This window comes from Manis pentadactyla, chromosome 2 (assembly GCF_030020395.1).
Source record: "Manis pentadactyla isolate mManPen7 chromosome 2, mManPen7.hap1, whole genome shotgun sequence".
NCBI lineage: Eukaryota > Metazoa > Chordata > Mammalia > Pholidota > Manidae > Manis > Manis pentadactyla.
In genome coordinates, this window is record NC_080020.1 from 198,317,389 (window position 1) to 198,343,179 (window position 25,791).

At 48.2% G+C, this 25,791-nt stretch overlaps 1 protein-coding gene across 3 annotated transcripts in view; it reads right to left on the bottom strand.

Annotated features, from left to right (window-relative positions):
• Positions 1-265: 265 nt before the first annotated feature.
• Positions 266-25,791, bottom strand: part of PRKCE (protein kinase C epsilon) — a 497,134-nt gene continuing 471,608 nt past the window's right edge. For 2 of the 3 annotated variants that reach the window (XM_036925881.2, XM_036925883.2), the window contains exon 15: positions 266-3,540. In XM_036925881.2, coding sequence (XP_036781776.1) covers positions 3,394-3,540 — 147 coding nt within the window. In that variant the 3' untranslated portion in view covers positions 266-3,393. Of the gene's footprint in view, positions 3,541-20,960; positions 20,991-25,791 lie in introns of all 3 variants that reach the window. The other variant, XM_036925882.2, reaches the window with a different exon arrangement.

Genomic DNA, 25,791 nt, shown 5'->3' on the forward strand with positions numbered 1-25,791 from the left:
CAATGGCAACACAGCCCAGAGCCACATCCCATCTGCTCAGCCCTCTTCTTCCCTTTGGTGGTGGTCCCAGGAGCACAGAGGTGAGGCTGTAGGGGGCAAATACTGCTATTTGCCTCCTTTGTGCATCTTCAAAGAACATGGGGAGAGTTGACGCCATGCCTAGGGCTTGGAATTTGTAATCTCTAATGTACAAAAGGCAAAGAGCTTCATCAATGCCACCATGCCATTCACAAAGGAGACAAAAATGCTCGCTGGGATTGAGAACTAAGATTTAACATCATTGTATTTATTAGGTTCTGAAACAATACACATTCACATCCTTTTGAATACAGTACATTTGGCACAATAATGTTTACAATGAAATAACACTAATAAATGGCAAGAGATTAAAATTACATCCGGAAAGGGAAAAATAAAATGTACAAATGAAGCATCACAATACAAAAAGCCCCCCAAAAACAAAACCAACAACAAAAACCCTAAAATTGAATATATTTTATTTAGCCAGAATTATTTTGCACATAATTTAAAAAGAGGTAATTTTTTTAGCCTTTTTATTTTTTATTATTTATTTTTTTATTAAAGCAAGAATGCATTGTTTCCACCTTTGGAGGAAAAAAATTATGTTTCCACTTCACAAAGTCCATAATGAGGGAACACAGGAGAACAGCTATCCTTCATATATTTTTTTTGGCAATTTTTTTTTTTTGCACTCTTTTTCTCTAACAGGGAAAAAAAAAAAGAGCTAGGAAGATTAGAAAGAATCCACAGAAATGTAATGGTATGTCTGCTTCCAAACTCTTGTGAAAACTGAAATGAAACAATGGCTACTCAAGGAACACCTGGCCTTTTTTCTCTACTACAGGGGATTTGAATTGGCCTGTGTGAAAACCTGGGCAGCTCCAGCCAGGCTTTGGGTGCTGCATGGTGGTATCTCTGGCCAGCTGAGCCCCTAATTTACTGCCTAGAGCTTAGAGCTGCTGGGTGGAATGTAGTATTATTTGACTTTGCAGCAAAAGTGCAGGTGGTCCTGTAGGAAGGAACCAACCCCTGTGGACATGGGGATACCACCACAGCCTTGGACAAGGCCAGGGGGCACTGCAGTTAGAGCCTTTGCTTGGCTGTTCCAAGTTTATCCTGGGGAAGGAAGCAGAGGAGAAGCAGAGAGCAGTAGTGATGCATGAGTGTCGTGGGCAGGACTGTCGTGTCTTCTTAAAAAATGAGATGATGCCACCATGAAGATGTCTCTGTGCTTGTACTCGACTTTAGAAGAGTCTCTCCCCAGTATGTCAAGTTACCGAAGATGAATTAAATAAATCTACTGTTTTTCAGCACTTCACTGGTATGCCAAACACACAAATTGATACAGCATAATATTTGAAATGATCGATCATAAGAATGGATAGTAATTGCACCTGAGTTTTTAAAAAGGAAAAACAAAAATGAACTGACTGTTATCATTAGTAACAAGGCTATAACCAGCCGGATGCAAATATGGACACCACCTCTCTGTGGGCTTGAGCTAGTCGCTGTCCAAGCTTTGAAACCACTATCAAAAACATTCCTTTCTCTTCCCCATCTCTATCAGGGCATAATAGAGCACAGGAGAACTATATGTGAGATTTAATATAGCTTAATATTTGTTTACATCTTTTAAGATAAACCAAAATCAAAATGAAATAAACAATACAAAGGACCCCTCCTCAAAAAAAAAAAAAAAAAAGAAAGAAACACATCCTATCTCTTGGTAACTTGAACCAATACACTTACAGAGTATTGCACCTGGACATTATTATAATTATTCTTTCATAGACTAAAGTTTTATAATATGCCTGAACATGCAGCAGTTGATACCTCTAAAGTCAATGAATTAATTCCACAGGCCTTGCAGCAAACACTATATACAAAAATCCCAAATGTACAAAAGGCAAAAAGCTTCATTAGTGCCACTTTGCCAGTCACAAGTATATATATTTAGGGGCAGCTGGGAAATCCACGTGCAACAGCTGGAATGGATTCCATTCCCTGCTAAATCAGCTCAGTAAAATAGGGATTCAAATGACCTCCAGGAAACATATACACAAAGCCACAGAGAACCCTTGGAAATCAAAGAATGTAACACTGTCAGCGTATCTACAGGAGGTAACATCACGTCCATTAAATAGTGTCCCCATGAGTTGTGCTGCTTGTCACACAGAAACAAAACTCCCAGTCATCTTGCTACACTGTCAGTTTTCAAGCAAGTTGCTCTTCAGTCTCTTGATACCCTCTGTATAACCCATGTTTAGCCTTATTCTGCTTGTTCCAAAAGCAGATCTTTCATATTTAACTTTACATGTTTAATGTTTAAAAACCACAACACAGTAGTACTACCATTGTGTAGAAGTGCGCAAAAATTAACACACTGCTGCAGGAAATAAATAGTTAATGCTGGGAGTTTAGGGCCAAACTGGAAAGAGAACTTGGGAGTGGAGTTTTGCTAGAACCCCAGGGTCATGGCCATCAATGCGTGGCCTGTGTTCAGGCAGACCTTTTACATTGCGGGGCACTGCTTGCTTCCCTCCCCCAGGTCCTACAGCCCCCACGCCACTACAGCACTCACAGCAGCCACCGTGGACAAGTGGTTTCACACTGTGTATTAGCCCTTTAATATCTACCTGTATTAATACTGGAATTCTTTTCTTTTGGCCAATTAGAAAGCAAATCTGATTATATAGTTTTCAAATGTTAATAGAGTTCAAAGTCAAATTCCATTTTCTACAAAATTTCTTAACGAGATACATGCTTATACAACTTTGGCATGCCCCAAAGCTAAAACCAAAGCAAGGAAGAATCAGCCATTCCGGAGCAAACCAACACAGGTAGCCAACTGTGCACCTCTCCATCTCTCTCCTCTGCAGGTACACCCCGAGGGCATCCACCCTCATGCTGAAGAATCACCAATTTCTTCTCCTGGACAGAAGGGCAGAGGATGGCAGGCGGAGGACTGGAGGGCTGACTAGTGAGGGCTGACTAGTGAGAGCTGTTGGGACTCTCCATTCAGAAGCAGAGCCAGAGCCTTCCTGTTTCCTTCCGTTGTTGGGTCCAGTGAGAGAAGTGAAGTGGCTTCATGGCTGGGGCCCTCAAGGAGCAGAACAGGCTTTTTCCAACAGGGCCGTGTGTCCTGCTAGCTGCCGACCCATGGCGATTCTGCATTACTGGTGAGACAAGAACTGAGAGTGCCTTCTGGTCCTCAGGTGGGAGCAGGGAGGAGCCGGCCTGGGGTGGGGGATGCAATAAATAGAGGGTGGACAAGGCGTTGGGCTCTGGGGAGGAGAGGCAGTGCCGGCCGTCAGCCCCTGGCAATAGGCACCCCTTCCTGCAGCATCACCGAACTCCACCTGCAGCCACTTCTCAGGGCATCAGGTCTTCACCAAAGTAGGAGAAGCCTTTGAATTCCTCCTGGTTGATCTGCTTCACAATGGCTTCATCTACGAGTGTGAGTACCGGCTCCTCCCGGGTAAAGTCTTGGTCAAAGTTGTTGACATCTCTTTTGGTTTTCTGTGAGAAGAAAAGAGAAAGCACTGACTCCAGGCTGACCTTCCTCCCCAGAGCCCCCACAGGGAGTGGGCACTGTGCTGACCAGCCTCTTGCCAAAGCAGGCCTCTAGCTACTGAGAGCAGACACGAGCTGTTCCAATGAGGTAACGATGGATGGCCCCAGGACCAGGAGGTGACAGAGCACTTGGAGAAGAATGAGTCCAGGTGAAAAGGAAGAAGAGGTGAAAGGGATGATGGAAAAGCAGGGAAGTGGGATTCCCACAGACTGTGCTGGGGGGTGGAGGTGTGTGCATATGCATGCGTGTGTACGTGTGGGAGGGTGGGATGCAGCACTCCCGGCTGACTCCCCTTCCGGCACCTGCCCTAACCTTCTGGCTCCAGTGAGATCTCCCTCCCTGAGACCCAGGGAACAAACCTGAACCCCTTTCCCACTAAGAACCCAGTGGTCTTTCTTCCCTGTAGGTAGACCCCATAACTTTGCCATGTCTGCTCCATATGACACCCTCCCTATAAGCAGGAGTATGGGTAGGAGGGCAGGACCGTTATCTGGAAGCCTGCCTTGATCCCTACCTGTACTCACCATGAATGCTATTTTGTGCTCCCACATTACTGCTATTATTACATTCAACATGCTGACTTGCAAAGAAATGTTTATGCTTTTGTCTCTACCAATAGCTCCTTAAAGGCAGGGACCTTATTCAATCTGGGTCCCTAGCAATAAGCATCTTCTGAATGAATGAACATGGGAGAAAATCCACCACTGACTCCCCAGCTCAGAAGAACCTACACCCAAGTGTGGGCTCAAGTTTCCAAGAAGGGGCTTATGGTTCACTGGGGTAGAAGGCAACAATCAAACAAATCCTAGGTTTGGGAGAAAGTCAGGAAGTGTGCATAATGCTCTCTGATTTTAGGGGCTTCTGGTTGAGGAGGGAGCCAGTATTCCTGTCTAGAACACACTGCAGTGGTTAGAAAAACTTCCATGGAGAAGTTGGGCTTGACTGGGACTTGAAGAATGAGTTATAATCATGTTGGTAGAGAAGGAGGAAGTCACCTGGGCAGGGAGAAAGATGGGACAGAGGTGGCGGGCAAGAACATGAGAGATGTATACGCAGGCTAATGGGCTCTCCAAGATGCCTGACAGAGTCCAGCACGGGGATGACAGGGGTAAGGGTGGAGGCTGACTGCGGAGGACTGCATACCCGGCCCCCTCCTCCACCAGGCACAGCACAATGCCGAGAAGTCTGAAAGAGCTCTTACAATACTTTTTCAGACACTGCTTAACTGATGTTCCCCAGGAACAGTGACTTGGATGATGGAGTAAGTCATGTGGGAAGATCATTATTATGTGTAGGAAGACTAACATTAATATATGCTATATTCTAGGGAAACCATTAACCTAAAAGATGTTAATAAGTAGTCTATGAAAAAGGTGGTTCTCAGACAAAGGTTTATTTTGTACCCTGCTCTTGGAGATTTGCCATGTACATTGGCAAATTAAAGACTCCAAGATGTCCTGGCGTCAAGAAACCTGGTTCCCTTTGTTTAGGTTAGCCTTCTTCAAACTTGACGTAACACTTTTTTTTCCCCTTTTTTTGAATAGCTTCTTAACATCTTTCCCCAGAGGAGAGTTCTGTAGAACGTGGTTTGGGAAGTGCTGCTTTACAGTTTACAAAGCACCTTCACACGCATTTGCCCATTTGATCCTTGGAACAAGCAGGTATTATTAACCTGATTTTACAGGTGAGGAAACTGGCCCAAAGAAGTGTGGTGATTTGAAAGCAGAGCCAGACTCAAATCCAGGTCTCAGCATGATGCTTCTGATGGTGTGGGATGTCTGGAGAGCTGGGCACCACAGAGAGGGGAAGACATAGCAAGGGTCGACGAGAAGACACGTCAGTACAGCTGCTAGGCTGAAATAAAGCCAGCAAGGCCAGTGTGGTGGAGCAGGGCTGGGGGCTGGGGAGAGTGGGTAATGTGGACTGGGTGAGCTTGGCAGGGGAATCTGGTTTCAAAGTGTCTTGGCCTGAGAGCAGAATCAGATGGATGGCACAGAGTGGGAATGAGCTGATCTTTCCAGTCCTTCTGTCCCTCACTCCTGCTTGACATCTTCTCTCTGGGCTTGAGCAGCATAGTTTAGTAGGTCTCAGAGACCTTGGATGGGAAACAGAAGGAGTCACAGAAAACCCCAGGGATGGAAGAAGGGCCTGCAGCTGAAGGATGTGTGGGTTGCCCTTGAGCAGGGTAAGCAGAGGGCTGACCCCCAAGCCGGCTCCAGTGTGTGCTGAGCAAGGAAAAGGGGGGTCCTTCATGGCCTGGGGCTTCAGAGAGGAACCACAAAGCCCATCTCCGTAGTGACACACGCTGGATGGAGGCCATTGAGGGGAAAGGCATGGTGCCGCCTCTTCTGAAGAGCTCTATCAGACGAGGGACGGGCCGCTTTGATTGAGGAATGGCTGCAGAGTACGGCTGGCTGTGCTGAGTGCGATGAGTTCAGGAGGGTTGGGGCAGAGAGGAATGACTTGGGGAGCACAGAGTATCATCCCAGAAGGCAACCAAGGGACATCCTCAATGGGGGTGGGGAGCGAAGGGGACCAGTGGGGAGGGGGCGTAGCTGGGTGAAGAAGAGAGGCAAGGAATAGGGCAGGAGGAAAACTCAATTTGCAACATCCAAGGATGGGCCATGCCCGGGTCTCCTGCATTTCCAGGGGCAGGACCACTTCCTTCCCCCCTCTCACTGGTCACTAGTGAGGAGCATGTGTAAAGAACCTTAGGAAATCTATAAGTGTTCTGATTTTGGCTCTGCCTGTCTACCTGCTTGTCTGTGCTTCAACTTTCAGTCATTAGTGCCCATTAGTCATGGAAACTGGTTTCATTTCCTGAGGTCAGCTGAGCATAGTGATGGAGCTAGATTTCACAGGATGTCCGAATTTCATGGCTTGCTGATGTGTACCAGGGAACCAGGCTCAGTCAACACAGACAGGGATGTCTTCCCAGAGCACCTCTGGCTCCACTGTGGGTTAGCCTGGGGAGCCATCTAGCTCAGCTCTGGGCTTTCCTGGGGTCCCAGAATCACTGGTGGCACCTGAGAATGACATTCCTCAAGAGCTCTATAGAAAAACACACTTGACTCACCCACTCCCTTACACAACCTGGCCTAGTCCCTATTTTCCTTGGAGACATTTTAGGTGCATATTAGTTATTCATTTACAATTCAAATCACCAACATTCCCACTATGTATAATTCCTGACTATATGCAATTCCTGACTATTTAACCTTAGGGATTTAGGAAGTTTTCCAAATCAAATACCTCTGGGACACATCATCTCCTATTCACAGCATGTAGATAGCGCACCATCCTCACATTTGAAGAGGTTCAGGGATTATATATTCTTGACTCACTGATTTTGAAGAGCTGCTGCTGGCCTCAGAGCAGGTGCAAGACTCAACTCCAGCATCCCAATGGGCAAACTCCCAGAGATTCTCCCTGCTTACCTGATCCTTGGTCATCCTATATGCCTCTCCTAAAGTTTAAATGCCAGACTCCTAACCCACACCGAATGACCTGAGAGGTGACACTGAGACACTAACTGTCTCATCTTTGGATCATCTCTTTTCCATGAAGCCCTCCTCACATCCTTTGGCCTCCCCTTAAGGAAGGCTACACGGAGTAGCATAAAGAGCACTGGCTGACATTTCATCCTGTCCCTTCCTAGTTAAATGACATTGTGTGAAGTTACTCTTTGAGCCTTGGTCTTTCCATCTGTAAAACAGGAGTGGTAACAGGCACCCTACAGATTGCCTTGAGGAGTGAGATGCCAGATGTACTTAAGTGCAGACCTGACATATAATGGGCACTCAATGAGTATGAGGTCCTGCCCTGCCTCCAAGTGCACTGTGGGCATGCATCATGCACAGCTTGGCTGTGTTACCCACCACCATCTATGTAACCTGTTCATCAATGCCAAGAGCATCCTGAAGGCAGGGACTGAGACTCATACGTCTCTGCATGCCTCCAAATTCTGAATGAGTGCTGAGCTGGAGCCTTTCTGGACATCCTAGGCTTCCTCTAGCAACTAAGAATCTCTAACAGCACCTTGCTGCTCTTGGGCAAAGTGCCAAGTTCTGACACTCGCCCACTTGGAAGGACCTCTGGGATCTTGTCCCTGCTGACGTGGCCAGCTTCACCTCCCAAACCCTGCTGAACCATGAAGTCCTCTGGACTCACTGGCCTCCTGCCTCCAAGACTTTGCATAGCTAATCCTCTGCCTGGAACACCCACTCCTGCTTCCCTCCGTGCCTTCTGTCCCATGTCTTCCTCACTGAGCTGGCTCCACTCACCTTTCCAGTCTTGGCTTAGACGCCCTTCCTTCAGGAAGCCTCCCTTATCCCTCCAAGCCTCTCATGGGTGCCCCATAGTCTGTCCTAACTCTTATCACAGCATTTATCACACTGGATGTCCTACTATCCACTCATCTGTGAACTCCTTGGGGACTGGAACTTGACTGAACTCACCATTCCATCCCATCCTAGCAAAATGCCTGGTACATAGTGAGTGCTCCATAAATATCTGCTGGAAAAATGAATGAACATACTGCTCTTGTGGCTACGTTATTTGAAGCCAGTAAAGTGACCTGGGTTCAGGACCAGGGGCAGCTGTCATGCCAGAGAGGTTTTTCATCTGGGGAAGCACAGGCAGAGTGGGGAGAAGGCTGAGGGCTGACTCACACAGGGCCCGGAGCCAGGCAGCCCAACCCAGCAGCCCCACAGGGCCCTGAGAAACTGGCAGGCATGGGCCTAGTTAATGGGTTTCCTCTCCCAGCAGCCATCAAGTTGGGGCACTAGGGTTCCTTGACTGCTGGTATAGGATGGAAACAGAAACAGGCTTAACCAGAGTTTGGGAAAATTGCATCAAGACAGATGGGCTAAGGGGTGTTTAGGGATTTGGTGGGTATGTCCCTAACCCTTGTGGTTGATGTTAAGAGGAAATGACATTCCTATTCCCTTTGGCATTCTTTCCAAAATAAGGTCTTGGATTTCAGAGGTCTGGCGCTAACCTTGCAGTGGGGGAGTAAGACAGCATTTATGGAAACAGAGTTATAGGTCACTCCAGATCCTTCTGGGAAATTGCATCTGAGGAGCAAAGCCAGTGGGCCTGCCTTATAGATTACCCAATACTGCTGAGGGCTGGGGGCTCAGCAGGCTGTGGTGGTGTTTGGACCCCAGTGTGGACACAGGCAGAGGAGCCTGCATACTTGCTTCCTGTCTGGCTGGCACAATTCTTCCCTAGCCCTTACTGTGCTGAAGTCATAAACACAAGCCTTTAGAGAGCCAGTTATTTCTGTTTCTGTCTTCCCCTAATTACAGATCAACACATGACTTTGTTCTAAAGCATAGAGAAAACTCCCTGATATTATAGGTGGGGCCCCAGGGTTGGTTTTCACAAAGCCACCTTGCTCATCCCTGCCCACCCCTTCATCTCTGCTTGGAGTGCCAGCAGAAGCATAGGTAGCAGAGTGGCCACAACCCAGGGTTCCTCTGCCCCAGGGATGCGACAGGAATGGGGGAGACACGCCATCTCCATATGGTCTCCAAAATGCCAGCTTCCTTCTATGTCCCATGTCAGGTTCCAACATCTCTTGTCTTCCCTGACACCAGTCTCACCCCATCCCACCCTCCTCCATCCCCACAGCACTTATTGGATCACACATCTGGCCCCTTCTCTAGCATTTTATGTGCATCATATTCTTCTCTCATAACCTGCCAGATAGCTCCTGCAAGCAGGGTATGTATGGCAGGGTTTAATATACATTTGCTCAAAATAATTTTATTTACTGAACCAGTCAAACCCAAAATTCTCCTAAGCTTTGAAATGTCAGTATTCTTATCTATGTTCTATGTACCTCTCTTAAATATTCTAAAAGAAAAAGTAAGAAACTTAAATAATTAGACTGCTTGCCCAAAATCATTTAACTGGAGCATTATACCCACACATTCTAATTATCAGAGTATACACGAGTATGTTTATACACATATGCGTACATGTGAAGTTAAATGAAATACAGAGTGTATAACTGTGTAGTGTGTTGCCTGGCAAAAATGTGGATTGGAACAGAATTCAAGTTAACTATCATTTACCTAGATATTTCTCTAAACATAATCCCCAATCCCTTTCCCTGCCTTTGATTTTGTTAACCAAAAACTGGCCATATTTTTGGATTTTCTTTATAGAAAAAAGAGCAAAACATACAGAAGTTGGCTGGCACTGGGCTGTCCATGGAACATTCTATAGCACTTATCTTGTCCCAAGCCACTGAGGGCTCCCTACTTTTCATCCAGCTGCTCCTTCAAATGTGGTGGTCAGAGCTGACTGTTCGATCCCTGACTCTGGTCTGAACAATGCCATGTGCAGGGGCAGGATCCTCTACTTGGTGGGAACTCTTAAATTAAACTGATGTCTAAGATACTATCAATGCTTTATCATTTCTTAAATAGCTGTGATAAATTATTGGTGTTCTTAGTTTTATGAATCCAATTTAACTCTGGTATGGGTTGAGTTGTCTCTCCTGCAAAAGATGTATTGAAATCTTAACCCCTAGTACCACAGAATTGACCTTATTTGGAAGTAAGGTCTTTGCAGATGTAATCAAATTAAGATCAAGTCAGTAGGGTGGGCCCTAATCCACTACGGCTGGTGTCCTTCTGACAGGGAGAAATGCTGACTCGGAGACATGTGCACGGGGAAGGCTGTGTGGAGAGACACAGGGAGTTGGCCATGTGGAGAACAGGGCGATGCCGCCACAAGCCAACAGGCACCTGGGGCTACCAGGAGCTGAAGGAGGCACAAGAGGGTTCTTCCCCTGCAGGTTTTAGATGGAGCACGACCCTGCGGACAGCGAGATGGAAGACTTCTTGGCTCCAGAACTGGGAGACGATACATTTCTGTGGTTCCAGACCACCCAGTCGGTGGTCCTTTGTTATGACAGCCCTAAGGAACCGATATAAATCCCAATATTCCGAAACTGATTTTTAGAATCCAACTGTAACCCTTTACATTTAAGCTTGATTTCTTATTTTGGTATTTATTTCTAGACTGTCAAAATCACCATAAATTACAATTCTGTAATTTACCCCTCTGCATCTCAGTTTATTTACCAAGAAAGTGGGGATAACAAATACACCTAGCCTGCCAAGGGTTGTGTGAGAACATATACATCAAGCTTATGCAAACTCTAAAGTACTATGGGAATGTCGTTTTATGTCTTTTTGTCATCCTGAAATTTGATTGGCATGCCTGCCACCTCTCTATCAAGATGTGTATAAAAGTATTATGTAAGGCAGGGTTGGGCTCAGAGTCCTTAGACCTGCCCTCTACAAACAGTCCTCTTGCAAAGCTGACACCCAGCCCCACCAGCACACTTTAGGGGTGTGGTTGTTAAATTCATTGTGAATTGACCAGCCATGGTCACTTTTTTCATCTTATTCAGGAGGATGATATCAGAGACTTTCAATGGCTTTCCTGGAATAAAGACACACAATGCCTGCAGTGTTGCTCTGGTCTATGGGTCTAGAAATTAAGTTCATTGGCTCTGAGTGATGACCATTTTCCCTTAAGTGTCCACAAACTATCTCTACATCAACACTTCTAGAAACTTGCATTAATAACATTGCTTTCAAAGTATCTTGAATCCATATTTTTCCTATTTCAAATACTGGGGAGACTGCCCACTTCCCATCATTTGGTATCACTGCTCTGTTCTGTCAAATCTGAATTACCAAATAGTGGGCATGGAAGATTTTTCATTAACCTGAGATATAATTCATCGGGGCCTAGAGCAGAGGCTGCACCCTGGAATCACCAGGGAATATTAATAATGAGGCTGGTCCCGCCCCAGAGATTCAGTGAAATTGTTTCAGGACCCGGCTTGGACATGAGAGTGTTATAGTTCCCCAGGTAAGCTTTAATGAATGAGATTCATTAATTCACCTCTCTTGAGTTTCAGTTCACTCTTAGTGGTTACTGTCCTCGTCTGTGTATACTTTGAAGATATTTCCTTTTGGGGAAAATAAGTTAGAGGCAAAATAACATCCTTGCTTTTTGTCATTGTTTAACACAGTGGTTCTTCATCCTGCCTGTGCATCAGAAAAGAACATGCGTGTATATGGACACTGGGCCTCACCCCACCCTCATGAATTGGCACATCAGGGTGGGGCCCAGACCTCTGTATTTTTTGAAGCTCCATGAGTGATTCCAATGTGCAGCCTGGCTGAGTCTCTCTGAGTAAAGGGGCAGTGGGTCGCTGTCTTCCTTCTTTTCCTAGTAGCTTCAAGAGGCTTTTTTTGCTGTGGAAAAGCCTGTTCAGAAAGAGCCTAAGGCTGTTCTGGATTTAGTTTCCTCTTAAGTTCACACTGGATATCGGCATTCCTTCTCAATGTCACGCTCTTTCTTACCTATTTTATACTGGTCTTTATAAAATCAGGGCACCTGAGAGCCCGCCGGCGAACCACGTCTCTGAAGATGGCGCCCTCCGAGAGGGAGTGCGGCTTAGCGGGTCGGCATGGATTCTCCGCGGCCACACTGCCTGGATGCCAGTCCTGGTTCTCTCAATCTTTGTGGCCTTGGGCAAATCAGGCTGCCTCTCGGTGCCTCAGTTTCCTCATCTGTAATGGGGATATCGGTAGTCTTTCCCATGTATATCTGTTCTAAGGGCTAAATGCAATGTTGCATTTACGGGGTGAGAACAGTAAGTGGCCTAGAGTAAATGGAAGGTATTGGTACTACTTCTTCCTCAATACTTTCCACAACTCTACGGCTAGAACAAGCAGCACTGTCTTTGGGATACTCCTTGGGAGAGGTCTCTTCCTGATCTCAGTTCACAGAATCATCGCTGTTTCACCCGGGCAACTTGTGCACCTCCATCTCTCTGCACCCTCTGTCTCGGCCTCATGAGGCTTCTCGCAAAGGCTAACACTCAAATGTGCGACCCCCTCCCCCCAAAGGGATGGCCCAGATTTTTTTTTTGCCTTCCTTCTCTTGTTTTTCTTTCCTCATTTTCAAACATTATGTTTACGGCATGTACTTTATATATGCTGGTAGGTTATCTTTAAACTTCCTGGGATAAAGCTGGAGAAGGAAAACAAAAAGGAAGAAAAACTAATTCTGCTTTTAGCACTGTGATGATCACACTGCCTTTTCTCTACAGTGAGTCCTGTGTGTGCTGGGATGCCACAGGGAGCTGTAGAGACTGGGACAAACTGGGCAATGCTTGCCTCCCTGGCTGCTGCTGCCCTCAGGAACACAGACCCAGGGTCTGCAGGTGTTCTGGAATTCTAAGAAATGCTCCAGATGATTTTCATGTTAGATCTCTTAATTTTTAAATATTGCCAACTAATTTTAAAAAATTGTTTTTAATGGTAGCCTGGCTGAATGGCTTGCATAATCCTCCAGTTTGTGACCCTTATTTAGTAAAATTGCTTCTACCTTTTATGGGAGAAGAAAAATCAAGACCCATTTGCTTTTCAAGCACAAATGATTAGCTTCATGACATTTAAAAATGGGAAGCACTTGGTCCCTGGCCATTCCCTGATCCGAAGAAGAGGGTCCAGGCAGTGCGGCGGCTGGCCTCCGGGACTGAAGGGGAGACACCCAGGCTTCAGGTGGTGGTCTCAAATGCCCCCTCTCCTATCATCTGATCCACTGCCTACTGTCTAAGCTGCTTTTGAGGGAAAGCTGCCTCACTCCTGAGGTGGTCAGTTTACAGAAATTATTTTAAAAATGGACCAAGTCCCTCAGCCCATCAGGCATTCTGTACAAACAACCACATCTGAATTCTGTCAAATCAGCTGTTTGAAGAAATTCAAGTATTTCCCCTCTCTCCTCGTCCCCTCCTGTTTGCTAGACTATAAACAAATAGATGCTTTTACAAATTCCACTTGAAGAGCTTTTGGTAACTGTCATTAGCTAATACCACCTTCTCCCTCACACCCAGCAAATACTTCAGTGATTCAAGGAGTTGAGCCAGCGGCCTACGGGGTCCACAGAGTCAGCCTCCTGGACTCACTACAGAGGAGGGTGGGTGTCCCATTACAAAGGCGTTGTTACCGAATTTTGAACACTTGTTACTATGCTTTTTAAACAAACTTCAGCGCAACTACCCAAAGGCTCATTTGGAAGACAGTGCCAGTTTAGAACCCTTCTGAAGCCTGGAAGGAGAACTCAAAACCCAAATGCCTGGTATCCCTGCTCCCACAGAATCAGGCAACACAGTCCTTCCTGTCCCTGGTGAAGTGGGGAGCTTGTCAAGGTGATTTTCAAGGCCACTACAACCTCTAAATTCTGTGGCTCCATCATTTTAAGTAGAAGTAAAGTATTTCAAGCAAGCTTTCTTGACTTGGGTTCCCACTCTTAGAGCAGTGGTGGCACATTTTCTGTGGAGGTCCAGATACCACATGTCTCAGGCTTTATGGGCCATACAGTCTCTGTTAAAACCACACTACTCCACCACTGTGGCTCAAAAGCAGCCATAGACAAGACGTGCATGAATGTGCATGGCTGTGTTCTGGTAAAACTTTATTTATGGACGCTGTCATTTGAACTTCCTACAATGTTCATGTGTCATGAAACACTCTTCTTCAACCACTTAAGAGAAATGTAAAAACCATTCTTAGTTCAAGGGCTACATGAAAAGAGGCAGTGGGCTGGATTTGGCCTGTGGGTCACCCCTGTGCTATAGAAAAGACACCAGGGTTTCTGTGAACCTTGTAAAGCATAGCACAGCATGTAGTGTGTATGGGCACATTTGATTTTCCTCGAAAGAGTTCACTGTATCAGATTCTTGAAGGGTGTTGACTTCACTGCTAAGTTAAGAACCAGAGATTTAACTGTTCCCCTCAGACAAAGCAGGGTAATTCTCTTTGAGGAATCCACATGGAGGAAAAAGCCCTGAGAAGCATTCTCAGGACCTGAAATGTGCCCTTTTGCTCAAGTCCCTTGGATCACGGAGGTCCCCAGTGTGAGGCGTTCCCTCTGGCCTATTTGGTGCTTGCTGGAAAGGCTGAAGTGAAGGCTGCAGTTGGGAAAAGTCTGCCGGATATAGATTGTGCATCTAAGGCTCTGTCCAGAGGGGTCTTTTAAAACCAGGTGATGCCATTTGTCTTGAAGCTTTAGCTCCACAGACACAGAATTTTTCTTCATTCCTCTTAGGGAAGGCTTTTCAGGGAGTTCAGGATGGTGCTTACAGCTGCTTTCTCAAAGCCTCCCAGCCCAGCACCCTCCCAGTCCTGCCCATGTCCACACATATGAACACCACGGATTGTGACTATTCGACTCTAAAATTTGGCCACAAAGGTATAAAGCATACATTCCAGCCAAGAGTTATTTCAGACCACTTGGTTATGGATGAGTCCTCACCATCTGCATGGTGCACACTGGCCCTTGATGACATTCCACTTGGAATTTATAAACAGCCCTGAGGTGTCTCTAAGTGCCTCGTGAATCGAGGCTCCGCAGGCAGTGAGGCAGGCAGCATCCCAGGGCGAGCCCGGCCACTGTGCCTTCCATCACTGCCATTGCCCAGGGCACAGCCTGGCCTTGCTGGCTCCTGGTTAATTAAAAGGGCCCTGTTGGGCCCCAGGGGATGGCAGAGAGCAGCTTTTCTCACACAGTGGAGCCCACGACCCCCCAAGATCAGATACGAGAGTAGAGGGTCCAATTCCCTCTCAAATGCTGCACAGGTGCTCTGAGACCATGCCTGAGGCTGCCAGGCCTCCTGACGCTCAGGAGAAGAGTCTGGCACTGCTATGTGGGTTAGGAAGTGCCTTTTCCTGGGGAACCTTTCTCAATCCAGGCAGGCCCTCGTCCTAGACCTTGACTGCCCCATGGCTCTCTTTCCTAGCACTCCTGGTGACTGAGGCTAAATAATAACTTACTGAGTATGTGTCTGGTCTTTCTAGTATCTGCACAGTGCTTGGCACAGCCTGTTTCTCCAAAAGGAAACATCTTCAAAAAGCATGGACTGAGGCTTCCCCAGGTGCCAGGCACTGTACGAACAGCCTCACCTGTCTGATTCACTCAACCTTACACCCTTCCTGCGGGGAGCCAAGGGCTGCCACAGCCCCCAGCATGAAGACTAGGATGCCTTCCCGAAGTGCCGCCAGCAAGAGGTGGAGCCATGACTGAATTCAGCTTACCCTGACCCCTGGCCCAAGTCCCTGGCATGTGCCGTCCTGCCTCCTGCAGGGAGGCATCCATGCATTCATATGTGCAAAGGGCTGAAGCTCTGAGCCCAACACAGGCTACCAGGCTAATGGCTTCTGCCAGGATCATAGTTGCTATGTTACAAACAAATTAACAAGCAAACAAAAATCTACATCCTGCTCTGTATGGGTGCTTACAACGCAAGAGGCCACCAGCCAGACTATGACTTTGTGGGTCATTTCTTAGATGTCAGGGGTGAAGAGGGGCATAGCCCTTTGAAAGTTTTATTATGATCAACCATAAGAAATACATTATATATGATCTAGTGCATATCACCTCATTCTACCACCCCAAGAAAAGATTCAGCCAGCTATGCCTTACCTTTATGTGATACATTCTGTGGTCTAGTCTAATATGCTACTTTGTTCTCTTCTCCCCTGTCCTATTCTTTATTAATTCTTTTTCTACACCTGACCCACTAAATTGGTTTTACAACCCCTTCCTGGGTAGGCCCTGAGGTAGGGTAAAGGGCATGCAGTTGGGTTGTCTGGAACCAAATGTGTAAAAAAACACACTATGGACATCCAGGAATAAAAAGCCTCAGGAGGAGACAGCCTGGCCTGCCATAGCTTGCCTGAGACCTGAGCTCCGGAGCAGGGCTCTGCGGAGCGCTGCCCCCACGCAGAGGGACATGCAGCAGCAGGTGCCCTCCCTGGTGGTGAGGCAGGAGCCTGCCTCTCCAGCTGAACGTGGGTAGGCACCCAGTGGCAAACCTGGTCCTCTCTGCTTTCATTTGTCATCTACTTTTCAAAGCAGCGTCATTGTTGACAGCTGTTGTGATTAGCTGCCCCAAAGAAGAAACTTTCCAATCTCATTTGGGCAAAAGCCCTGTTCCTCCACTCACCAATTTTCTTCTCTTATTTATGAAAAAGTTCTTGATAGTGATCAGTTCTTTAGGTGTGGGATTTACTACTGTTCTGCCTGCCGGCTTTAAAACAGGAACTGTAAACACTCTAATATATGCCTCTCAAGTCAAGATGAGGTCACCAACATTCTCTTACCATTCAACAATTTCAGGCTTCCTAACATAGGATCTTATAACCCCGAATTCCCAGGAATAAACTGGAATAGAGCTTGGGCCATAAGAAGTGAGAAGAGAATTTAGAGATAGAGCTGAGAGAAAAACTAGATTTACAGAATTCATTCAGTCATTCCATAAATATATACTGAACACCTACTATGTGCCAAGGTTTGTTGCTAAGGATATAACTGTGAACCAAAGAGATAAAAAACCTTTCCCTTAACACATTAACCAGACCTTGCCAATTACTGATGCTGGGTGCTGGACACATGGGGATTCTACTTCTCCCTCTACTTTTGTACGTTTGAAATTTTCCATAATAAAAAGTTAAAAATGTAACTCTCAAATCTCAAACACATGATGCCGAGTGAAAGAAGCCAGACATAAGAGTACATGCTACCTGGCTCCATATACATGAAGCTTTGGAAAAGACAGATTTACTCTCCAGTGACAGAAAGCAGAGCTGGGACTGCCTGGGGCAAAGGGCACCTGGGAACCATTTGGGGACAGAGATGTTCTATATATTCATTGTGCTGGTGGTTACATGGGAGTAACCATTAAAATGTACACTTTAAATGAGTATATTTTATTCTGTGTAAGTTTTAATATAATCAAGTTATTTAAAAAACCCTCTAATCACTGACTTCATAGAGCATATTTATATGGAGTAGCTGGGGCTGGAAATCTTAGGGATGATGTAAGTCCCTCATTTTACAGGAAAGGAGCAGAGAAATTCAGTGACTTTCTCAGGGTCTTACAGACACTAACAGCTCTGTTAACAGGAACCAGTACCCAGCTCTGCCCAGCGTTTTCCTCTTAGCTCACTGTCTGCAATGCAGGGTGGGGGGCTACTTTCTGGAATCCCATGTTTTAGGATGACTGCATTCTGAATCACTCGACGGAAGACCCACATCCCAGGCACTTGGGTACCTGTCGCCTGAATCTGCCCTGCTTCCCCAGGAAGACCACAAATCCTGCTGTTTCCAGACTCTAGCTGAGATGTCAACTGCTGAGTGGGGGAGGGAGTCTGGCTGGAGCCCCAAGTCAAGGTGTGGTTTATTTCATAAGTCATCTCAGTTGATAAGCCCCACTCCGGGGTTATCTTTTCATCTCCCTACTTAGGGCAAGTTTCATACTTCACAGTCCCAGCCATTTTCAGCCCTCTCCCACACCTGAATTACTCCACTGACATCCAAGGTCTTTGCTCCAAGAGTAGAGGTAGTCCCAGAGGGGAGTAGCCAGAAAAACAGGGAGGGTTGGAGGGCTGCAGGCATATAAGCCAGGCCTTCTCATTTTTAAGAGACTAAGGTTGATGTGGAATCTTAATGAAGCTTCACAACCTAATGTGTGTTTGTCAAATCTCTGAATTCTAGAATAATGTCTGAGTGTCAAGTTTAGGCCAATCCAATTCTGTTCCCACCCCTTGCTCCAGCACAAACAATGAGGAAGGAGTAAACAGGGCACCAATTCCTCCAGATGCAAAGCTAGGTTTTCAATTGCTTCTTTTCTCAGTGACAGACATACCCTTAGAGACTCAAGGTCCTGGACTTGGAGGTTGCTGTGGGCAGGGGAACCTTGCCAGTTTGCAAAATTTCCCTTGGTGCTGGCACCCTTCCAAGAGCAAATGCCAGCTTAAGGGCCGGACGACCGAGCCCCTCTGTGGGGAAAGTCTGAGGTTCTTTCTCCTTTTACTTTGATGCACATTATTCAACTTCTGAGCTCTACCCTTCTCCTCCTGGGCTGAGCTCCTGGGTGGGCTGCCAGACCACCCGTTAGCCTTCTCTGCAGAGATGGGCAGGTGGCCCCACCTGGACAGGACCTTCTGCAAAACCGTGGGTGGGAAGGGGTCCCCCCGAGGCCCTGCCTCCCGGCCTGTGTGAGGAGGGCCTCTTTATTCCATCTCTCCCCCTCTGCCCTCTAACCTTGGGAAGCAAACCTTAAGACTGTCTTCTCAAAGCCTGCGTTCCACCCTATGGCCTAGTATTCCTGAAGTGTTTCATGTTACAGGGTCTCCTTCTGCCATCTAAACATCTCAAGATGGTGAAGTTAAGGAGATGCTCAGGAATTCTTTTTCTTTTATGTCAGCCTTCCCCTCCAGGGCCTCCCAAATGGCACAAAGTACATGCTCAATAAATACCTGATGTTGAAAAGAGCTGATCGGTATCCTGCCTCTGCCTTTCCCCTTCCGTGCCTTTCCCCAGGTAGCTGTCTCTTCCTAACCCTTCTGGCTTTCTCTGCCAAGGCCCTGCCCCTCCAGGGTACCTTCCCTGGGTACTCTGGCTCTTCCTTCCTTCAATCACATAGGGCCTCATGCTCCCAGGTAGCTTGTGTGGGGGGCAGGGAGATTAAATTTAATGTGCCCTCATTTCACGAACTCATAAGGGTAAATCTCAACCTAACAGCTATTAGGTCATAAATGAAAGCTCCGGGGCTTATAGAAATGCCCGGCCCAGGGCTCCATTTCTCTCCTGGTGTTGGGGTGGGGAAACCAGAGTGGTGTGTAGGCCAGCACTCCAGCCCCAGGCCGCAGGTGTGCTCAGAATGTTGGGATGGAGAAACCTCAGAGACCACGGAAACTGTGCAGCTTAGAGACCCAGGAGCTGAGCTGGCTGTGCTGGCAGAGTAGCCCCTCACCTCATGATGGGCCACTGAGCCACACACAGCTGTGCTTGGCATGCTGCCAAGAATGAAGGCAGGGAACAGGAAAGTGGTGGGCAAGCTCCCAGAATAAAGGGGGCAGATGAGGTGGGAACTCAGGGCAGCCCAAGGGGCACAAGAGCTGGGAATGCTGGCATCTGGGGTAAGTCCATTGCATGTGGCATCTCCCTTCTCCCAGTGGCCCCCAGCTCGGCTCAGGTGCTGTGCCAGCCTTCGGCCATAGAAGGCCATCCGGCTGAGTCTGAATTGTGTCCTCTGCCAGGCTACAGATGCCCTTCTGCTCTGTAGTGGTTGCTGCCCTGGTTGCATTTTCCCTCATCTAAGCTCTGGCCTCTGCACCCCTTCAGAATGGGGTTTTGTCCAGTGCAGCCTCCCTTGGCTGAGACCCCTTGGTCTCCATCACTGTCAGCGTCAGCAGGCCTGGCACTCACTGTGTATCAAGGACTGCCCTAATCCTCCACAGAACCAGTTTGTTTTCTCACTCCTTACAGCAATCCAGTGTGCTACCCCCACTCTCTAGGTCAGCAGACCGAGGCACAGAGAGATGAATGTCCCAGTATCTACCAGCCCTGATTGGAACCTGGCTGCATTGCACAGCCCAGCCTCCAAACATCACACCATCTCCTGCAATCCTTAATTCTTGATTCCTGGAGTCTTGGGATGAGAGGAAGAAGGGCATTAACAGATTGGGTGGGGAGTGCTAAATGGAGAGAGAGGAATTCAAATTTAGTGAGAGTCTACAGTGTACAAAGCATTTGGGCTTGTTATCTAACCCTGTTAATAACTCTATGAGTGGGTTCCCTCATCCCCATTTTACAGATAAGGAGGTTGCAGCTCAAGGAGTCCAGAGGTCTGGGAGTGAAGTGAATTCCCAGGTTCACCTGGCTGTCCTGTAACTGCAATTTCATTCGGACCCAAGTCTTTCTGAGGTCAAAGCCAGTACCCTGTCCACTATACCATACCACTACCTGAACCAACTGTCAAAAACAGGTTCCTGGCCTTTTCCAGCACCCTCCAGCCCTAGGCCAGCATCCTGGTTGAGGAACCCTGTAGCCTGTGGAGGCTAACGGCTCTCACTGGCAGGACACAGCGCAGGCTGATATCCTCACTGACACCTGCAGGAACTGGCGAGGGCCCGTTCCTGCTGTCTGGTGGGGGTGAGGACTTGGCTTCTGTCTTCATAATCCACGCTAGCGGGCGTGGTCTCTGAGCAGGTGCTCTGGCTTTAGGGGAAGGGGCTGCCTGCTCAGTAGGGCTCCTCCTTAGGCCGCTAAGTTGGTGAGGGTGTGAGGGTCTCAAGCCCACTTCCCCGTTTTCTCTCAGCACGGCCCAGTCATGCAGGAGCATGCAGGAAAGGCCTCCCTTGCGGGGCCCGCCATGCAGTGTGGATGGCTAGATGGAAACGCATCATGAGGTTGAAGGGGCCTCCATGTCACCAGGCCTGAGGGCTCACCTACCTGGAGAGACTCCCCACTCTGGAGGCCTTACCTTAAAGAGGGACATTCACACTGAAGCAAACTTGAAAAGAGAGAACACGTACACAAAGAGAAGTTTACTTGGCTGGCATTTCCCTCATTGCTTTTGGCTTTCACTGAGGATAGCTAGGTTTCTGGGGAGGCAGATCTTTCCCTCCTCCTCTGGCCTCCCCCTATTCCAGCACTGAAGTCCTGGGAGCCATAATCTTAGAGCCTAATGCCTTTTGGGGGAAGGGAAGAGAATCAGGAAGGAAGCTAGGAGTGAGAAAAATACCCCCAAGATCTGCAAGGTCACATGATGCTCTTCAACCACACCAAACATGTCACTTCTGCCCTCTATGGTCTCAAAAGAAGGCAAGCCCACCAGTAACACAAAAGCTAAATGTGCTACATTTCTTGGAACTAGATGATGCTACCATCTTGGAACCAAATCTCCAGTGGGACAGACCAATGAATTCTAGGCTTGGAGATTTTGTTTCCCAGCATCAAATGCCTTAGCTCCAGCCTTGCTGGCTTTTCTATTCCCCCATCCCCTCACTGCTAGGGTGCCCTTGCTCCGAAGCAAGACACCTCCAGAAAAATGATTGAGAACATGGTGGCACAAAGTCTTTGTTCTGGTGTTGATGGCGCATTGTTTGTGCAAAATAGTTGAATATGTGGCTGGATGGAGGGTGGACAGGAGTGTAGAAGGGAAAGCAAAGGAGGGAGAATGTATAAGATAGCTGGGAGGACGAATGAGAGGAACCTCTCCATGCTGAAGCCCAGGCCACTGAAGCATGTCCTGGCGTGGGGGTCAGTGCAGAGGGGCATAAGCCTGATGGCACGAAACCCAGTGGGGCTAATGACAGCTGGGGAGGCAAGGCAGGGGTCAGACAGGGAGGCTGAGGCACGAGGGAGCAGAAATGTCAGCTTAGCAAACATCTCAAGAAGGCAAAGGCCTGGAGGGGACAGCAGCCGACTGAGGTATGTTATGGAACCTGACCAAAGGCCAAATTCCAGCTGCAAATCTGGACAGTCTCCTTGGGGATATCTGCAGAGGCAAGAGGCTTCCTGCAGAGCGGCTGGAAATCAGGCCTGGGAGCTGTGCTTCTGCCTTATCATCAGCCGCTGTTGGGGTGATCCAGGGACCCTGGCCTCCAGCTGAGCCAGCCTGAGCAGAACAAGCAGGTCCTACATGGGAGGGGCTCCACCAGTGCTGGGGTGTGGGGACTGTCAGGAGCGCTGCAAAACATGCCACTATGTCTCACATGACCTCACCCAGCCTTACCTCTAGCACCTACCACTAGACAAAATCAATTTCTTCCTGAATCAGACAGGAAGGGCGCTCCCAGGGGCCTCAGATCCACTAGGGCCAGCTGAGGAGCAAGGCAGTAGCTATTCAGCAAGTTTCTGGGGACTGGTGGCATTCTTGGGTGATGTCAACAGGGCATGGGCACAGAGCACGTGGAGCCAGCCCAAGACAGAGGAGACCTGGAGTTCCCTCACGGGTCACGGGCCCCTGGCTGAAGGCTCTGGGGATCTCCAACCTGACGAGATCAGGGAATTCTGCGCATCTGGTTTCCTTGCCTGCTGAAACACATGCCCCGTGTCTTCCTGAGGCCACAAGCAAATTACAAAGCTGGTGGTGTTTGTTCACAGACTTGTCCCCTCCCTTTTCACAGTGGCTTTCCTTTAACTCAGAGTCTGCCCCTAGTATCCAAGAACCTCACACTGTCCCTGGCTGCTTGTGACCCAGTATCCTGCCCGCTTCTTTCCCAAGTCAGGCTCTAAACCAGCTTTCCTTCTTCGCTCTGCCAAAAACTTTCTTTCTCAGCTCTCCTTGGAGGGCATCTGATGCATCCTCAAGTTATGAGACACCTTAAGCACAAGGACAGCCTCACTTCTGGCATCTGAGGCAGGCTCCTGCACCCCCAGGGTTGACCCAGAGCTGGTTAGATGTGGGTGATGGCTTATAGAAACCTTGTGTGAGTTTTCACATTGATCCCGCAAGGCTTTCAGAGATGAGAAATACAGTATGTTCATCATTGCGGTGGGCTTTAATTCAGCTTAAAGTTAATACCTGCTATATACAAAGCCCACAGATGACTTAGGGTGGTGCTGTTAATATTATTCAGAAAAGAGCTTTCAACTTAGGAACCGGCTAACTAGACATAGATTACTCTTTTCTTTACCAGTTCTGATATTTCTCTGGAGGGACATCCTTAATCTCAAGGATATACATGTGATCAGACATTTAAATAACTTGAATGTCTTTAAAGACCTGTACTGAGAACTCTTTTAAGGATCAGCATTATTCTGCTCAAAATGTGACCAGAAACACCACTTGCACAATGTAAGTTTCCCTTTTTATCCTTCGTTCAGATGTTCTAATTCTCTTCTCCAAGATGAATTCAAAGCAACAGAATAAACACCCTTTTCCCTGACCCCCAACAGTGTCAAGGAGAACTCCGGAGGTCTCTGCAGGTGAGTGGGAACACACACAGATGATTTCCACGGCAGTGGTGTACTCAGTCTTTAGGAACGCTAAGACAGTTATGGAATTGGTGGGAGCTCCTGGACGGCCCATGCCCTCTTTGCCATCCTCTCAGGGGGTGTTGAGGCCCCCAGAAGCCTACCTGAGGCCCTCAGTGGAAAGCAGACAGAGTCCTGTCTTCCAGCCCCAGGCTGGGGGCTCCTGAGGAGAGAAGCACAGGTCTCTGGTGCTGTAGGTGGAAGTGGGGTCCCACCTGAGCCCCAAGTGGGCCTGACTCCCTGACCCAGGGACCTACCTGTGCTGGCTCCCCGGGGCCCCTGCCACCCCTGTCTACAGGAGCACCTGCTCTCCCAGATGGGGACAGCTTCCCAGTGACCCTGCCTGTCTGGGCTGGGCAAGGCCTTCACACTCGTGGATGGTGTCAGGTGCTCGGCTTCCTAATGTATTCTTCACTCTTTCCTGCTTCCTGTGTGCCTGGGACTTCCCCATCCCTCAGGCCCACAGAAACCTCACACCTGTTTTTATGCCCTTTTACCCCTGGGGAAGCCAGATATTGCTCAAAGTATAACTCCTATCAGGTCTGCACTTTCATCTGACTCCGAGTTCAGAGTGATGGTTGAAGCCCCAGTGAGGAATGCCCAGTATTACTGAGGCTCTGGGAAGGGCTTTTGAAAACCAGAGCTTCTCAGACTCCTGCAATCTCAGAGCACTCTCCTCTGCAGGATTTGAGCAATGTTCTGCCATCTATTCTAACCCAGTGAGAGACTCTTCTCTGTGAATCCATTCTTAAAAACTTTGCTGTGCCTTTTTTCATAAAAGATCTTTCAGAACTCCTTGCTTCCCTGCGGCCTCTAAGCAAAGAATGCTGCCTGCCGCTGCCCCACCCTGGGCCCCTATTCCCTTCACTTCCCTTGCCGACGGTCCCCCTGGGGCTTGCCCTGTCCTCTCTGCCCTGCACCTTGCTCCAGCGCTCCACTCGCTTAGCTTTATGTCATTCTGCTGACCTGAGTCTAGGCAGAAATTTAAGTCATTTTGCAGATTTACACCGGCCACTCAGTCCCTGCTCTTGTCCTGGGTTCCCGGTTGTTGGGTCTGGATTCTTTACTTAGCGCTACTTCCCAATTTTCTTTGGGTTCATTAATTTCAATTAAATCTCAAATAAAGATCTGAGTCTTCAGTTTCTCTTCCGATCCCTGGCCTTTGGTTTCCTGCTTCCCCTTACTCTGTCTGCGGCTGGTAATCTTGTCCTTCAAGACCACCTGCAGAGGCCCTGGCTGGGGGCAGGGGGCCATCTTTGGGCAGGCTGGCATGCGCAGTAGCCCTGTCCGAAGCCACAGCACAGGCTTGGTACCGCAGGCCCCAGAGCCGGGGGCAATGGGCAGGAGTGGAGGGAAGGGAACAAAGAAAGAGATGAACTGACAGCTGCCTGTTCCAAGCTGTGTGCTGGCCGGCACACATCATGAAAACCAAAGGAGGAAGCAAACGAGGAATGGTAACAGGATTGAGTTTCCCGGGATGCTCACCCCGCCATGCTCTAGTCTGGCTGAGGCCGGGGCCATACCCTTCAGCTGAGTTACCCCACGACCTGGAGCACTTCTGAGAATCCCAGCACTATTAATAATTGCTCCCCAGAAGACCTCCTGGGATACAATGGAATTCCTCTCTGATGAGTCACAAGTACAGGAGGGTCTTTTCTGTACTTGGAAGTAAGGGAGAAGGGGTTACCTGCCAGAATACAGGGTGACTGAGGGCTGACTGGATGACCTCAGGGCTTCTTTACCCAGTATCCCAACCTCACTACTCTGGGGCTCCTGCCCAGTAAATTTCTGTATTATACATTCCCTTTCATGCCCAGTAAGCTAGCCACCAGGTTACCCAAACTTTCAGTCCAAATGATTGCCTCATTCTGTCTAAATGATTAGCCCTCATTCTGGGCTAAAAGCCAACAGAATTAAGATATTTCCCCCTGCACACATGCATGTACACCCACACCCACGCTCACTCTAATTTGAGGGCACTGCTGACCCTCCTCCCATCCAGCGGAGGCCATTGCCAGGACATGGTCTTTGCTTTCTGAGTCAAGCCCGGACTTGACAGTTTGATTCCTCTTTCCAACCTATGAGCTTTAAACACCCTTTATTGCAGCCCCTCTGCCTGGCATCACCACAACAGGCCTAAGGACCTGGAAGGGAGTGTGTGCTGAGGCTGGAGAGAGGTCAGAAGGGGGAACAGGGCGGAGGAGGAAGAGGAGACCTCAGACCTGCCTGAGAAAAGGCCCTGGTGGCCCCACAGGACAGTCCTCCTCAAATGTCACTCAGTCTCGACTCCTACCCTGTGCTAGTTCCATGTAAGGACTATGAGGATTATTTGG